This window comes from Macaca thibetana, chromosome 3 (assembly GCF_024542745.1).
Source record: "Macaca thibetana thibetana isolate TM-01 chromosome 3, ASM2454274v1, whole genome shotgun sequence".
Taxonomy (NCBI): Eukaryota; Metazoa; Chordata; class Mammalia; order Primates; family Cercopithecidae; genus Macaca; species Macaca thibetana.
The window spans coordinates 163,233,599-163,250,222 of NC_065580.1; the positions used below are offsets into that span (position 1 = coordinate 163,233,599).

Genomic DNA, 16,624 nt, shown 5'->3' on the forward strand with positions numbered 1-16,624 from the left:
AAATATGCCATCACAAACTTATTTAGCAAAACGTAAGAAAAAAATTAAAGATTAATTGATTCAATCTAAGATTGCCAAATTACCATCTTTAATTAATAAAAATGGTCACTATAAAAACTTGACTTTGGGCCACTCAGGTAAAAATACTTCAGAAAGTTAAGACAACTGTTTCTATTTTTTAGAGACAAGGTCTTGCTCTGTCACCTAGGTAGAAGGCACAATCATAGCTGACTGCAGCCTCGAACTCCAGGGCTCAAGCAATCCTCCCGCTTCAGCCTCCCTAGCAGCTAAGACTACAGGCATGCACAATGCCCAGCTAATTAAAAAAAAAAATTTTTTTTTGGCCGGGCACGGTGGCTCACGCCTGTAATTCCGGCACTTTGGGAGGTAGAGGCGGGCAGATCACAAGGTCAGGAGTTCAAGACCAGCATGACCAACATGGTGAAATCCCGTCTCTACTAAAAATACCAAAATTAGCCACACGTGGTGGTGCAGGCCTGTAATCCCAGCTACTCAGGAGGCTGAGGCAGGAGAATCGCTTGAAGCTGGGAGGCGGAGATTGCAGTGAGCCAAGATCGTGCCATTGCAATTTGGCCTGGACAACAAGAGCAAAACTCCGTCTCCAAAAAAAAAAAAAATTTTTTTTAATTTTTTTAATTTTTTTTTTTTTTTTTTGAGACGGAGTCTGGCTCTGTCGCCCAGGCTGGAGTGCAGTGGCCGGATCTCAGCTCACTGCAAGCTCCCCCTCCCGGGTTTACGCCATTCTCCTGCCTCAGCCTCCCGAGTAGCTGGGACTACCGGTGCCCGCCACCTCGCCCGGCTAGTTTTTTGTATTTTTTAGTAGAGACGGGGTTTCACCGTGTTAGCCAGGATGATCTCGATCTCCTGACCTCGTGACCCGCCCGTCTCGGCCTCCCTAATTTTTTTAAAGATAAGGGCTCGTTATGTTGCCCAGGTTGGTCTCAAACTCCTGGGCTCAAGCAATGCTCCCACCTTGGCCTCCCAAAGCACTGGGATTACAGAAGTGGGCCACCACACCCAGCCAAATGTCACTTTTTTCAATTAAGACAGTTGTCTCTGCCAGGCATGGTGGCTACACCTATAATCCCAGCACTTTGGGAGGCAAAGGCAGGAAGATGGCCTGAGTCCAGGAGTTCGAGACCAACATGGACAACATAGCAAGATCCCATCTCTACAAAAAACAGAAGAAAAAAAAATGAAATTCATTAGAGTGTATTTTGTTTTACTCCATCACACTTACCACGTGACAATTTTTGTGTTGTTATTGTCTTCCTCCACTAGACTGTAGTTTCAATAAAAGAATGGATTCTGTCTATTTTGTTCATTGCTATATTCCAAGCACCTATTAACAGTCCCTGGCCCATAGTAGATATCTGATGAATAATTTTTCAGTGTTGAAAGAATAAATCAACTTTCAAAAACTGGGAATAGAACATAAAAGCATAATCCAGTGGAGGAAGTTAAGTCTGGGGAAGAAGGTTCCAGTGAGAGGTCCTGATGGTGTGAGACATGATCATGTATGAGATGCGAAGCAAAAGAAGCTTGTTACGTTCACACAGGTGCCACAGGTCTTGTGTTTAAACTGTCACATTTAACTGACAGAACAGCACTTCTGTGCTCACTTGTGCATGACTTCTTTCTTGCAGGCTGTTTCTTCATCTGAGCCTTTTACTTTACTTAAACTGTAATTCCAAAACCGCTTGGTTATCTGATTTTTCAGCTCTAATAGATCAGAAGTTAGAATCAGAATGGTTTCAGAGGAGCAAGCACACTAGTTTAGAGACAGTCTGGCGGCCAATATGCTGACAACCAGGAAAAAGAAAATAAAGCGGACACCCAAAAAAAGCACACGGATCTGGTATCATTTCATCTCAATTCAAATATATCCAAATACACACACACACACACACACACACACACACACACATATATATATATATATATACCGTGTAAGTTTTGCTATTTCAGGATGAGTAACTGATTTTCATAATGATGACATTTCACCAAGAAAAGCTTAGACTGTGTTCTGTAGACTGTGCTTAAAAGAAACACAAAGCTCTATCAACCTTTATTAATTTCTATAAGATTATAAATGTAAAAGTTTGGTCATTTAAGAGGACGAAGTAATCAGCTGGAAAATTTAGTTATGTAGAATACCCAGTCCCTGGAGATTATAGCTTTTTGGGTTTTATTTTGAGGGTCTATTCTGTGACAGGAGCAACAATAAGTCCTTGCTTTTTCTGGAATCTTCTCAACAACTTTCATAAACTATAAGCATTCCTATTTTCTAGATTAGAAAACTGAGGTAAAAGAGGGTAACTGTATCTCCAAATCAGACATACTGAACATGGTACATCTGGGATTCAAACTCAGGTGTAGACTACAAATCACATGCTCTTTCTTCACAGCGAGCTGCCTTCACATCACTAATTAACTCAGGGAAGTGAAGTATTCAGCACCCTTGGTGAAAAAATGAGACATCTTAGAGGACAACAGAATTCAGCATTGCTCTCCAAAGCCATGAGCCTAGAATCCAAACCTGTATTTGCCACCCTTTTTTTATTATACTCTCTGTATTTCCTGTGGCTTAAAAGATTGAATGCCTATTTGTGATAGTCGAAGAATTCAATATTATCTATTTATTATGGATTCACCATGCACTAACTCTAATATTTTCTTTACCCTTTATTCTTCAGTCAATGAAAGATAAAAAATCGTTCCATTATAAAGCAAGAAATGTGGGACATTCAAATAAATATGGGTGATATGGATGAAGCCAAAACTAACTGGTGAAAGAACACCAAAATTTAGATGTCTCCATGGAAATTCAACTTTTTGACAGTGTTGTCATTCAAATATCACCACTTTTTTTGTTTTGTTTTAGTTCCATATGAGAAAGACACTTTTCAGACATCATTCTCTGGTAAGAAGTAACAAGATATTTCAGGCTAGAAATACATGTTCTCCTTTTAAAACATAAGAAATCATATTAACATATAGAACTAAATGATATTTTATTTTGCCTTATGCTTATGTAAAATTCCAACTTACCATATCTGTGCTAAAACAGGTTGAGGTAACCCAGATTGAAAAAAAAAGTTTCTAGCTTGATCACCTGTAAATTAAATGGAAAAAGTTTCAGGAAAAAAAAAAAAATTCCAACAGCTAACAGAAATCCTCTAACAGCAAAATTACGAAATTTAAAAAGAGGCTGGTAATACTATAAATACTGAGTTGAGTGCATTATAAAAGTCCAAGGATAAGCCCAAAGGCAACAGTAAAACAATCCATCAGCACTGACTTTAGGATTAAAAAAAATCATCTCAATAAAGGCCTACTATTTCCCAGCATAGATTTTCCACTTTAATTAATCTGCTATTAACTAAGGATGAATAGCTACCCACTGTGCAAAAGCACATTTATAGGAATCCTTAGGAAACTGATGACCCATACTTTCACTTTATAAAAAAAGTTATTTGCCATTCCCAATGCCTATACTCCAAATTCTGGGTACTTCTGATATATTTACGGAGAATAAATAACAATGATTAAGAACCACACCTGAGGTCAGGAGTTCAAGACCAGCTTGGCCAACATGGTGAAGCCCCATCTCTACCAAAAATACAAAAAATAAGCTAGGCGTGGTAGTGGGTGCCTGTAATCCCAACTACTTGGGAGGTTGAGGCAGGAGAACTGTTTGAAACTGGGAGGCAGAGGTTGCAGTGAGCCGAGATCATGCCATTGTACTCCAGCCTGGGCAACAAGAGCGAAACTCTGTCTCAAAAAAAAAATAGCAGGGCGTGGTAGCAGAACAATTCCCCAGGAAATAAAGATTCCATTTTTTCTAAAGTGAATTCCTGAAAAATAATCAAACAGGAAAATTAGTTTGTTTATTTTTTGAGATGGAGTCTCACTCTGTCACCCAGGCTGGAGTGCAGTGGCGTGATCTCAGCTCACTGCAACCTCTGCCTCTTGGGTTCAAGCAATTCTCCTGCTTCAGCCTCCCAAGTGGCTGGGATTACAGGCGCTCACCACCACACCCAGCTGATTTTTTTATTTTTAGTAGAGATGGGGTTTCACTATGTTGACCAGGCTGGTTTGGAACTCCTGACCTCAAGAGATCTGCCCGCCTCAGCCTCCCAAAGTGCTGGGATTACAGGTGTGAACCACTGGTCCTTTGATCTTAACAAATTCCCATAAATTATATGCACAAACCAGTGGTTTGACATGCACTAAAAATTGCAAACAAGGTATGATTCCATTACGTGTAAAAAAATTATAAAAGGAGAGGCACAAGGTTAAGGCAAAATAGGTAAATGTCTCTCCTTGGTCATATTTGCCCATCTCGGCTTTGCATAATAGAGTTTCCACAGACATCTGCATTACTGATAAGTAAAAATGAAAAAATGCTGACTCTGATTACCAGTAATGAATCCAGATATTGGCTTTAAACTATGGAACTGCTGATCATGCTTCGCTCTTTCCTCTACAGTTATGGCCCAGATATCCAGGCTGCCTAAAATCCAAAGAAAAGACAAACAAATTATTCAGCGAGAAAAGCAAAACAAAATGCTCTCACATACTATTTCCACAGCACTTCAAGATTCTGTCTATGTATTATAAAGACTTGATAAAGTCACATCTGCTTGTCCTTGGAAGTTATGCATATAACGTTAGAAAATTAAGTGTAAAACAGGACACAAAAGGTAAGAAACAGAAAGAGAGAGAAAGGGAGGGAAAGGAAAGAAGAGGCACACATTCCTTTTTTAGCAACTTGTCTTATAAGTTAGCAAGATTATAATAAATTAATAATTTACTTACATAAACCCAAGCAACAGACTAAATTAACTTAAACCTAAATGTTTAAGCTACCCACTGTGCAAAATGTGCCTTAAATGCCACAGCCAAAAGTTATGAAAGAAGAAGTTGAGTGTGATAAATATCCATGAAAATCTTTTGGGGGGTGATAAAAATATTAATATATTAGATTGTGGTGATGGTTGCACAACTATAAATTTGCTAAAAATTATTATATAGCTAAAGCTAGTAAATTTTATGGAATATAAATTATATTTCACTAAAGCTGTTTTTAAAAATGGGTATCTCAGTATGCAGGAAGCACAGTTAAAAAAAAACAAGAGGGGCAGGGATGTCCTGATATGAAATAATAGCCAAAGAGAATGAGTTTTAGGTTTTCCTTCAGTTTCAGCTCTTAGGCTGACTACATGTCCACTCACGACTGAGATCTTGCTGACTTTAGTCCTAGGTCTCCTCAAATTGACTAAAATAATTCTAGATTATATACATGGAAAGCTTTCAAAAGCTTGGACACCTTCCACAAAACTGGGAACACACAATACGTATGTTTCACACAAAATGTGAATGTGCCCAGCACATCAGCAAAAACATCTAAACATTGCATCTCTCCTCTCTACCGGGTCTGGTATAACACTGACCGACAAAGTAAAAATCCATTCAGTCACTGGAAAAACATTTACTGTGGGGATGAAGTGGTGTGCAAGACAGAGATGACCCCTTCCCTCACAGGCCTTACAGGTCTGAACTTCTAGAAGAAATTTTCACTGCCCTGTCAGAATTCATCCCTGTAACTATAAACAAAAACCAAAAATTGTACAGTAATTAAGGGGAACAAAAATAAAATAGAATAGTAATTCTGAAAAGTTTACAGATCTCTGCACCAGAATCCCACAGAGACTTTTACTCTCTTCATGATGAGATTAGACAGCTTCCAAGAGTACTCCGTTAATATAAATTTGTAATAAGTATTTTTTAATAAGTACTACTTTTTAATAAGTATTTTTGTTAAAAAGTAACTTGGGTGTAAGCAAGAACAATTAACAATTTCCTAATAACATTAGGAAAAATTACCCACAAAACACATTTTATGCAGACTGATACGATTCAAACTTATGTTTAGTTTAATTAAAGTAAAACAAACAAAAATGTCATGCTTCAAATCCAGGCTTTGAAAAAGTGTAAACAACCCCATCACTTCAAAAAATAACTTGCTGATAAAAAAACAGAGGAGTGGGGTAAAATTCACTAAGAGACTTGGGAAAGACATGGCCTAATTGCAATGTTTGTATCTTATTTGGATCCCAATTTAAACAAACAAATCATAACAAGAAATGTCTAAAGACTATCAGGGAAATGTCCGAAGACTATAAGGTACAGACTAGATATAGCAAACATTTTATAGGTATGATAATATGGTATTGTACATTTATTTATTTATTTATTTTGAGATGGAGTCTTGCTCTGTCACCCAGGCTGGAGTGCAGTGGTATGACCTTGGCTCACTGCAACCTCCGCCTCCCAGGTTCATGTCATTCTCCTGCCTCAGCCTCCCGAGTAGCTGGGACTACAGGCGCCCCCCACCATGCCCGGCTAATTTTTGTATTTTTCGTAGAGACAGGGTTTCACTACGTTGGCCAGGCTGGTCTTGAACTCCGGACCTCAGGTGATCCACCGGCCTTGGCCTCCCAAAATGCTGGGATTACAAGCATGAGCCACCACGCCTGGCCCGGTATTGTAAATTTTTATAGGTGTGATAATGCCACTGAAGTTGTCTTTAAATGTTTTCTTATCTTTTAGGTACACATACTAAAATATTTATAGATGAAATGATATGATGCCTGGGAGTTGCTCCAAAAGAATCCAGATGAAACAATATTGGGCATGAGTTGATAATTAATGAAACTATATGATGGAATACATGAAGGTTGATTACATTATTTTCTCTACTTTTTAATTTTAAATTTGCCATAATATCAAGTTTTTAAAATCTGGTCCCAAAGTACATTAAAAAGAGAAATTTCTGAAAACTTACCACCAAAAGGTGTTGGAAACTGAGCCATGGTTCTGTTACTTTTACCTTGCTAATCGACGCCTGTAAGTGAAATGCAACATTTAAGTTTATGAAAACTTAATTCCTGTATAATCATAAACACACCAACATGCTGTCTTTAATGGTCAGAGGACTAACACTAGAGCCAGAGCATAGCTCTACAATTAAGGAATTCATTCATTCACGTGTTACTTTTTAAATACAGAGTTGTCCCTTATTATCCCAGGAAGATAGGTTCCAAGACCTCCCATGGATTAAAAAAAAATCCGTGGATCCTCAAGTCCCTGATATAAAATGGCACAGTATTTGCATATAACCTAAGCAAGTCCTCTCGCATACTTTAATCTCTAGGTTACTTACAACACCTAATACAATGTAAATGCTATGTAAACAACTGTTATACTGTATGCTTAGAATTCCGTACATGTTTAGTACAGACACAATTTTTTTTTCCCCAAATGTTTTCAATCTGTGGTAGGCTGAAGCTACAGACTTTGTGAAACCGATGGATACGGAGGGCTGACTGTACCCTTTTCTTAACCATCTATAAATACCAGTCCATCTACTTGATGGTTATAATCAAAGCTTCTTTTCATTGAGCACTTAGAACATGCTACACATTATACTACGTAATTCACAGGTCTTATCTCTTCTACTCATCATCACAGCCCTATGAGATAGGTTACCATTATTACCATCCCCATATTATGGATCAGGAAAATGAAAATCAGAGGCGGTACGTGATTAGCGCAATACCATTCGTTTGGTGACCAAAGGCTGTGGAGTTAGCAGGACAGCTAACTCCACAGCCTTTCTCCCACGATAAACACAAAGAATTTGAGAAAGACTGTAAACAATGCATATTACACTAACATCTGTCCCAGAATACCAAACACAAATTTAATGGTCCAAAAATCTCCATCAGGCATTATTTACTCATGAACAGCCGATGTGAAAAAAAGTCAGTCCTCTTCTCTAACTAAAAACAGAAATCCAGATTTAGGGCCAGGTGCAGCGGCTCACACCTGTAATCCCAGCACTTTGGGAGGCCGAGGCGGGCAGATCACGAGGTCAGGATATCAAGACCATCCTAACACAGTAAAACCCGGTCTCTACTAAAAATAAAAAAAATTGTTTTAAATTAGCCGGGCATGGTGGCGGGCACCTGTAGTCCCAGCTACTCAGGAGGCTGAGGCAGGAGAATGGCGTGAATCCGGCAGGTGGAGCTTGCGGTGAGCTGAGATCGCACAACTGCACTCCAGCCTGGGCTACAATGCAAGACTCCGTCTCAAAAAAACCGAGATTTAGTGAATATTTTTCCTTATGTTTAACAGGGTAAATGCACAGTTAAAAATGAGTATTGGCTGGGCGCAGTGGCTCACACCTGTAATCCCAGCACTTTGAGAGGCTGAGTCAGGCAGATCACTTGAGTCCAGGAGTTCGAGATCAGCCTGGGCAACATGGCAAAACCCTGTTTCTAGTGAAAATACAAAAATTAGCCAGGCATGGTTGCATGAGCCTGTAGTCCCAGCTACTTCGGAGGCTGAGGCGGCAGAATAACCTGAGCTCGGGAGGTCAAGGCTACAGTGAGCTGAGATCACTGTACTCCAGCCTGAGCAACTGGAGTGAGACCCTGTCTCAAAAATAAAAATTAAAAAAATAAATAAATAAATGAGTACTACTCACAGATTTAAAATCTTAAATTTAGATTTAAAAAAATGACAGTCTCTTGCCCTAATACATCTCAATTTCATCTTCCAATTTGTCCACAGAAGTTTTTTCCAACTACCACATTTTTAAATTTCCAAAAGCACTTTCTCATTCTCTCTTCTTCTGTTTCTTGGATCACTGGATTCCTCTGGGTTCCTTTATCGTTCATTGGCTCATTGACTGGGTCTCTTTCACTTTTTTTTTTTGAGACGGAGTCTTGCTTTGTTGCCCAGGCGATCTCAGCTCACTGCAACCTCTGCCTTCCAGGTTCAAGGAATTCTCTTGCCTCAGCCTCCTGAGTAGCTGGGATTACAGGCACGCCTCACCATACCTGACTATTTTTTGTATTTTTAGTAGAGATGGGGTTTCACCATGTTGGCCAGGCTGGTCTCGAACTCCTGACCTTGTGATCCGCCCGTCTTGGCCATCTCTTTCACTTTTAAGGTTTTCCTCATATATCTAGTGACCCCCGGATGTGCCTCCATATTTAATAGTGAGGCACTAAAAAAATGCCCAAGCTCAGCGTGGGTGGCAGGTTTGTTGACTGATGGGCTTCTCTGTAAAACGATCAGGTATATTGAGTCCCCTTTTCATTGGGAGACCTCCAAATGTTCAGTATGTGGAGGTTTCTTCATCGAAGCTGTTAAGTTTTGCCAGACAGAACGAAGTGCTGGGTGGGGTGCGAAGGGATCAACTCATGTAAGTGCTGCCTTGAGGAGGAGTGAAGGAAGGAAGGAGCAGGTAAGGTCCTACACTTCAGTGTGCAGACTTGTACAGGCTCACTTGACTTTCAATCGTGTGCTTCACCTCTCTAGTCTGGAGCACTTCTGGTTCTAGTGCTCCTCCCATTTCCCCAGCACACAGGGGACTGAAGTAGTTACCCATCTGCTGGGGTATAGGAGAGAAAGGTCTAAAAGATCTGGATATGGATTTTTTTAAATTAATTTATTTATTTTTTATTATTATTATACTTTAAGTTCTAGGGTACATGTGCACTGTGAGCTGTAAAACTGACTTCAGCCTTTTTGAATATGTGGAGCCTCCAAGCACAAGGAACGCTCTGGAACGCTCTCAAGATATCCCTGGGGCATGCCGATTTGTATCTCCGTAACTGACCTCTGCACGTACTTAGGTGGTATCTTCCTCTGTGAACTCAGTTACTACTCCTCCATTCACTTTCTGTTTTGAAAAATTGTTAAAATCTTTGGTCATTGTCTCCTTTACTGTTATGTTTCTCCTTATGAATTAATATTTTATTTATTTAGGTGTTTTATTATTTTATTTACTTTTTGAGAGTCTTGCTCTTTCCCCAGGCTGGAGTGCAGTGGCGCAATCTTGGCTCACTGCAACCTCCACCTCCTGGGTTCAAGTAAGTCTCCTGCCTCTGCCTCCCAAGTAGTTAGGATTACAGGTGACACCACCCCATCCGCACAGCTATGAATTAACATTTTAAAGCTTCCTTTGAGATAACTGCAGACTCTAGGACACCATATCTAACCAGGGGTCTGTAAATCCAGTTGTGAATCAGACTACTTCTCACTGTAGATTCCCTTTAGAAACTGCAGCTGCCCTTCTTTTCCTCCACAATTTCTCATTCAATATACTGTATGGCAACCTTGATAATTCTCTTAAAAATTTTAGTGTGTTTTATCTCACTTAGTCCTCATAAAATCCTTTTGGAATCAACATGTCATATATCTTTTTGTAGAGCTTCCCAAAAATGCTAAGCTCTGATTTTAAATGCATAGTATAACAGATATTTAATATATATGAGAATACATTCTGCTCAGTTTTACTTCCGTTTTTTTACTTTGTTGCAAAATGAAGAGGTTATTGATTTCTCTTCTTTGTATCCAGCTACTTTACCACACTTTCTTATTAGTGCTAATAGTCTCACAAATGAAACTCTTAGATTTCCTAGATGTATATCTTCTGGAAATAAAGAATTTAGCCTTACATTACTAGCTCAAAGCAATAATACTAAGCTATACACAACAGTTGTGATAGCAATAATTTTTGTATTGCCTGTGATTTTCACAGTGATAGTTTTGGTATTTCATATTTTAATAGGTTGGTTTGTTGTTGTATTTTAGTAAAGATTATTTACCATGTTTATGTAGTTTCCTTCTATTCCTATTTTTTATAATTTTATTAAGAAATGGCTAAATTTTTTTTCAGAAGCTCTTTAAGCATCTAGTGAGGTAATGAATTTCTCCTTTACTTACATTCTGAATTATAGTGACATATTTGCAAATACTGAATTATCCTAGAATTTGTACAATAGAACAATTCATATATGCATGTTATTCTTTCACTACACAGCTAGGTTTGATTTGTTAATATTTTCTTTAAATTTTTTGTTTAAGAAAATATTATACATAATACTATGCAAGAAATGGCAAATCCAGAGGAAATGTATGCATTTCTATCTCCCTATAAATCTTGAAAATTATCTTAGGAAAAAATGATTTTATGAAGTTAGCATTAGCTTCATACTAAACTATGATACTGAAAGCATTAAAAAGAGACCATTTTTACTTATAGATACAATAATTTTACGCTTTACTTTAAATATTTCACAGCTACTGTGAGAGGATCACAGCAGCAAACGTAAGTATAACTCTTATGATTTAAAATATACTTTAGTCATTATCAGTTCCTGACAAAGCACCTAGGACTATTTGTTATTTATCATCCTACTCTAGAACTTAGGAAATAATTCTCACCCTAGGTGAATCTCTACCCCAAAAGCCTTCACCTCACTATGACCAATATTAGACTACATTTACCTTCTGGCCCTTCTGACCTCCAACTCTACTTCTCCTTCATCTCTATCTCTTAAGTGACAACCAAAGGGACTCTACGTTCTCTCTCTTTCCCTCCCTAATTAAAGCCCTATTTCTTTAGTGTCATGTTCTCAGCTGGATGTGAGCAAAGAATCCACCTAATGAAAACTAAATTATGTTTATGTATGAATGAAGATGTACCTTTCAGACTTATTCACTAACACAATAGCCAAATGATGGTTTAAAGATGAGGCTGGAATTTTCCCACATAATTTTCTTCTAACCACAGGTCTTTCCAATGCCAATCACAGCGAGGTTCTCCCTGGCTCCTAAGGAACCCCAGACGATAGTAGTAACATGCAGACGAAGCAACATCTTTCAATCACATCTCCTTTTCTGTTCTATGCTACCTGGACAGACCATGGAGATGACATCTTGGCTTAAGGTGTTTTGTCCTACTGTTACATACGCTTGCTGTATGAATTACTATAATCTGAAAAAAATATAGTAATTTGTAAAAGGCTACCATGTTGAGACTGGGAATGGTGGCTCACACCTGTAATCCCAGCACTTTGGGAGGCTGAGGCGGGCAGATCACGAGGTCAGCAGAGCGAGACCATCCTGGCTAACATGGTGAAACCCCGTATCTACTAAAAATACCAAAAGAAATTAGCTGGGTGTAGTGGCAGGCGCCTGTAGTCCCAGCTACTACGGAGGGTGAGGCAGGTGAATGGCGGGAACCCGGGAGGCGAAGCTTGCAGTGAGACTAGATCATGCCACTGCACTCCAGTCTGGGAGACAGAGCAAGACTCCGTCTCAAAAACAAAAAAAAAGCTACCATGTTGAAAAAGAATAATCACATATCCAAGACATTAAATAATGTCACAAAACCTGGTCGGGGGCGGTGGCTCCCACCTGGAATCCCAGCACTTTGGGAGGCTGAGGCAGGCGGATCACTTAAGGTCAGGAGTTTGCGACCAGCCTGGCCAACATGATAAAACCCTGTCTCTAATAAAAATAGAAAAATTAGTTGGGCGTGGTGGTGGTCGCTTGTAATCCCAGCTACTCGGGAGGATGAGACAAGAATCGCTTGAACCCAGGAGGCAGAGGTTACAGTGACCGAGATCCTGCCATAGCACTCCAGCCTGGGCAGCAACAGCAAGACTCAGTCTCAAAAATAAAAATAAAATAAAATGTCACAAACCAGAGTTCTGCTTCTGCTACAGCAGACAGAATACAAAATATAACTATAATACTTGAAGACAATAAGAAGTAAACAAAAGTAGGCAGATTTGGGAGGTGAGTAAAAAGTTTCTAAAAGTTTCCTTTTCATGGAGTAAAAAGTTTTTTCCGTCTTTTCTCTACAACTCTGCCCCACAGGCGGGCCCCAGTCAGGAAGCTATGCAGTGAAGCACAGGTGCAGAGACTAAAACTCCAGCAGAAACACAGTCTTTGTGGTTAAAGGAATTAATGAAAAAGGCACCTGTGGGCTGTAAAGTGTGGGGAAAACCGGAGAGGAAAAAGCTAGAAACGGGGACCTGCCATTGTGTGAATGAATTCCTGCTCATCTCAGGCTCACACCTGAGATATGGATATGCACGGCAGGCTCAAAGTAGCACAGCACTTGTCTTGAAAACTAACCTGAGAAAGGAACCCCTGTCCACAGACAACACAGAGAATTTATAGTATGGTATATAACCAAGGTAGATCTAACCAAGTTAGATACCTACTGAAACAAACAGCTTTCTGCAGAGGATTACAACAGCACACAACATCTATACAACATGAAACTCACAAGGTCCAGGATATAATCCAAAACTACTGGACATACAAAGAAGTAGGAAAATCTGACAAATTCTAAAAAAAAAAAAAAATTGCAGTCAACAGATGCCAACTCCAAGACAATGAAAATGTTGAAATTATCACACAAAGACTGTGGAACAGCCATTACACCTACTTTCCACGAGACAAACAATGAATGAATGGAAATATACAAGTTATCAGCAGAGAAAGAAAAACTAGTTTAAAAAGAATCAAATGTAAATTTTAGAGAGAAACTGAGATCTTTAAGAATTAAGGCAAAGCAAAAGAAATTGCAAACATCTGACTAAATATAAAATTATTTTATATTATTAAGCTCTTTAAAATAAGGCAGGAGAATCACTTGAACCCGAGAGGCGGAGGTTGCAGTGAGCCGAGATCACACCACTGCACTCCAGCCTGGCGACCGAGCAAGACTCTGTCTCAACAACAACAAAAACTTCCCCCAAAAGAAAGCCGTAGTCTGTTTCACTGGTGAATTCTTTCAAAGAAGAAATAATACAAAAATCATGCAAAGTTTTTCAAACAAAAAGGAGATCACTGCCCACCTCACTTTTTAAGGTCATACAACTATCAAGCTCTTTAAAATATGTAGACTGTTGAAAACAAATATTGTAACCCTTGCAGTAGGGTTTCAACATAAATATAACACATATGATAACTGTAACATAAATGTCTCTGGGGGGAGAGTAAAGGGACTTATATGGCTGTAAGCCTTCTACATTCTACATGAAGTGATAAAATATTAACTCTAAGTTGATTATAAAAGGTTAAGTAAATATATTTACCACCTGGAGCAATTACATAACACACACACACACACACACACACACAGAGAAAAAGATATGGCCAAAAAGTCAAGAGGCAAATGAAAATGGAATGTTAAAAATCCAAAGACATCAAGAAAAAAGAAACAGAAGAAAGAAAGAAAAAAAAAAAACCCAGAAAGGACAAACAAAACCAATAATAGGAAGATGGCAGGTCTAATTCCAACAACCGATAATTACATTAAATGTTAATACTCTAAACAATAACAGAGAAAAAAACTTGGAAAAAGAAATGTAAACCAACAATAAGTAGAAGAAAGGAAATTACAATGATATGGCAGAATGAATAAAAATTCAGACAATAGAGAAAATCACAAAATCAAAATCTGGTTCTTTGAAAAAATTTATGAACCTCGAGCTACAGACAGAGAAAAAAAATCATAGAAATAAGGGGCATCCCCATCAATCCTACATTTAAAAAATAATACATAGTAAAAACAGCTTTATGCCAACAAATTTGACAGCGTAGATAAAATAAACAAATTTCTTGGAAAATAAAGCTTACTAAAATTGATACGAGAATCTGAATACTCCTATATTTATTAAAGAAGCTGGTTTTATCATGAATAACCTTCCCCAGCCGGGAGCCGTGGCTCACGTCTGTAATCCCAGCACTTTGGGATCACAAGGTCAGGAGATCGAGCCCATCCTAGCCAACGTCTCTACTAAAAATACAAAAATTAGCTGGGTGTGGTAGCACGTGCCTGTAGTCCCAGCTACTCGGGAGGCTGAGGCAGGAGAATCACTCGAGCCCGAGAGGCGGAGGCTGCAATGAGCCGAGATCATACCACTGCACTCCAGCCTGGCGACGGAGCAAGACTCCATCTCAACAACAACAACAAAACTTCCCCCAAAAGAAAGCCATAGTCTGTTTCACTGGTGAATTCTGTCAAAGAGGAAATAATACAAAAATCATGCAAAGTTTTTCAAACAAAAAGGAGATCACTGCCCACCTCACTTTTTGAGGTCATACAACTATAACACCAAAACCTCACAGACATTACAAAAAATAAATAATAGAACAAGATCCCTAAAGAAGATAGATACAAAAATCATTCACAAAAATTAAAAATTGAACATCAATATCATACAAAAAGGATACTAAAATATAACCAAACAGTTTATCTTAGAAATGCAAGGTTAAACCATTCGGAAAATGTAATATACCATATTAGCAGAGTAAAGCAGAAAGCCCAGATGATCATGTGAATAGGTATCTTTTTAAAAGCTTCTGACAAAAACTCAACCTTCAATCATGATTTTAAAAAAAAAACCTCTCAGCAAATCAGAATTAGTAGGAAACTTCTACAGATACAGGGCACCCATGAAAAACCTACACCTAACATCACAGTTAATGGTTAAAGACTGAACTTCTCAGCCTGAGATCAGGAAGAAGGCAAGGATATCTGCTTTTCCCACTTCTATGCAACATGGATGTGGAGATTCTACTCAATAAAGTATTAAGGTAAGAAATAGCAAAAAATAGGCATAAAGATTGGAAAATAAAAATAAAGCTCTCCTTATTTATAGATATCACTGTTTATAAAGAAAATCCCAGAGAATCTAGAAAACAATGACTATATTCAATAAGTGAATTTAACAAAACTGCAGGATAAAAGGTTAATGTATTAAAATGAACTGAATTCTTAAATACTAGCAAGTAAAAAATTGTAGAGTGGAATTAAGAAAAACAACTGTTTTCCAGTAGCATCAAAAAATGTAAAATTTCTAAATGTAAATTTAACAAAAGACAGGCTGGGCACGGTGGCTTACACCTGTAATCCCAGCACTTCAGGAAGCCAAGGTGGGCGAGTCACCTGAGGACAGGAGCTCGAGACCAGCCTGACCACTAAAAATACAAAATCAGCCAGGCATGGTGGCACATGCCTGTAATTCCAGCTACTTGGGAGGCTGAGGCATGAAAATCGCTTGAACCCGGGAGGCCGAGCCTGGGCAACAAGAGTGAAACTCCGTCTCAAACAAACAAAAAAACACATACAAGGCCTCTGCACTTAGAACTACAAAATATTGCAAAGAAAACTTAAAGAAGACCTAAGTAAATGGTACTAAGATACTAAGTTCATGGGTTGGAAGATTAAATATTGTGAAAATGCCATTATCTCCAAAGGGTTTGTATATTCAATGCAATCCCAATCAAAATTGCAGCAGGCTTTGTGGCAGAAATTGGCAAGCTGATAGCAAAGACCTAGAATAAGCAGAGCAGCTTTTTAAAAGAACAAAGTTGAAAGATTTACCCTGATTTCAAGATTTACTATAAAACAACAGTTGTCCAGGCCTTCTGTGATTGGTGTAAAGAGACAGATCAATAAAACAGAAAAGAAGAGTTCAGAAAGACCTACCCGTTTGGTTAACTGATTTTTGGCAAAGTTGTAAAGACAAATCACTGGAGGAAAAAAGTCTTTCAACAAACAAAGTAGATTAACTGGATATCCAGGTGGAGAGAAAGACCAACACTGACACTTTACATAATACACAAAAATAAATTCAAAACACGTCCCAGGCCTAAATGCAAAACCATATATGCTTCATATAAAAATCTTAAAAGATGGGAGAATATCTCCCTGACCTTA

General features: G+C 38.5%; 1 protein-coding gene across 9 annotated transcripts in view; it reads right to left on the reverse strand.

The window, feature by feature from the left end:
• The window catches only part of ITSN1 (intersectin 1), a 254,134-nt gene that overhangs the window by 173,546 nt on the left and 63,964 nt on the right, over positions 1 to 16,624 (reverse strand). For all 9 annotated transcript variants that reach the window (XM_050784632.1, XM_050784630.1, XM_050784631.1 and 6 more), the window contains exons 2-4: positions 6,872 to 6,931; positions 4,445 to 4,537; positions 3,073 to 3,136 (exon numbers count right to left, since the gene is read on the reverse strand). In XM_050784632.1, coding sequence (XP_050640589.1) covers positions 3,073 to 3,136; positions 4,445 to 4,537; positions 6,872 to 6,899 — 185 coding nt within the window. In that variant the 5' untranslated portion in view covers positions 6,900 to 6,931. The remainder of the gene's footprint in view (positions 1 to 3,072; positions 3,137 to 4,444; positions 4,538 to 6,871; positions 6,932 to 16,624) is intronic.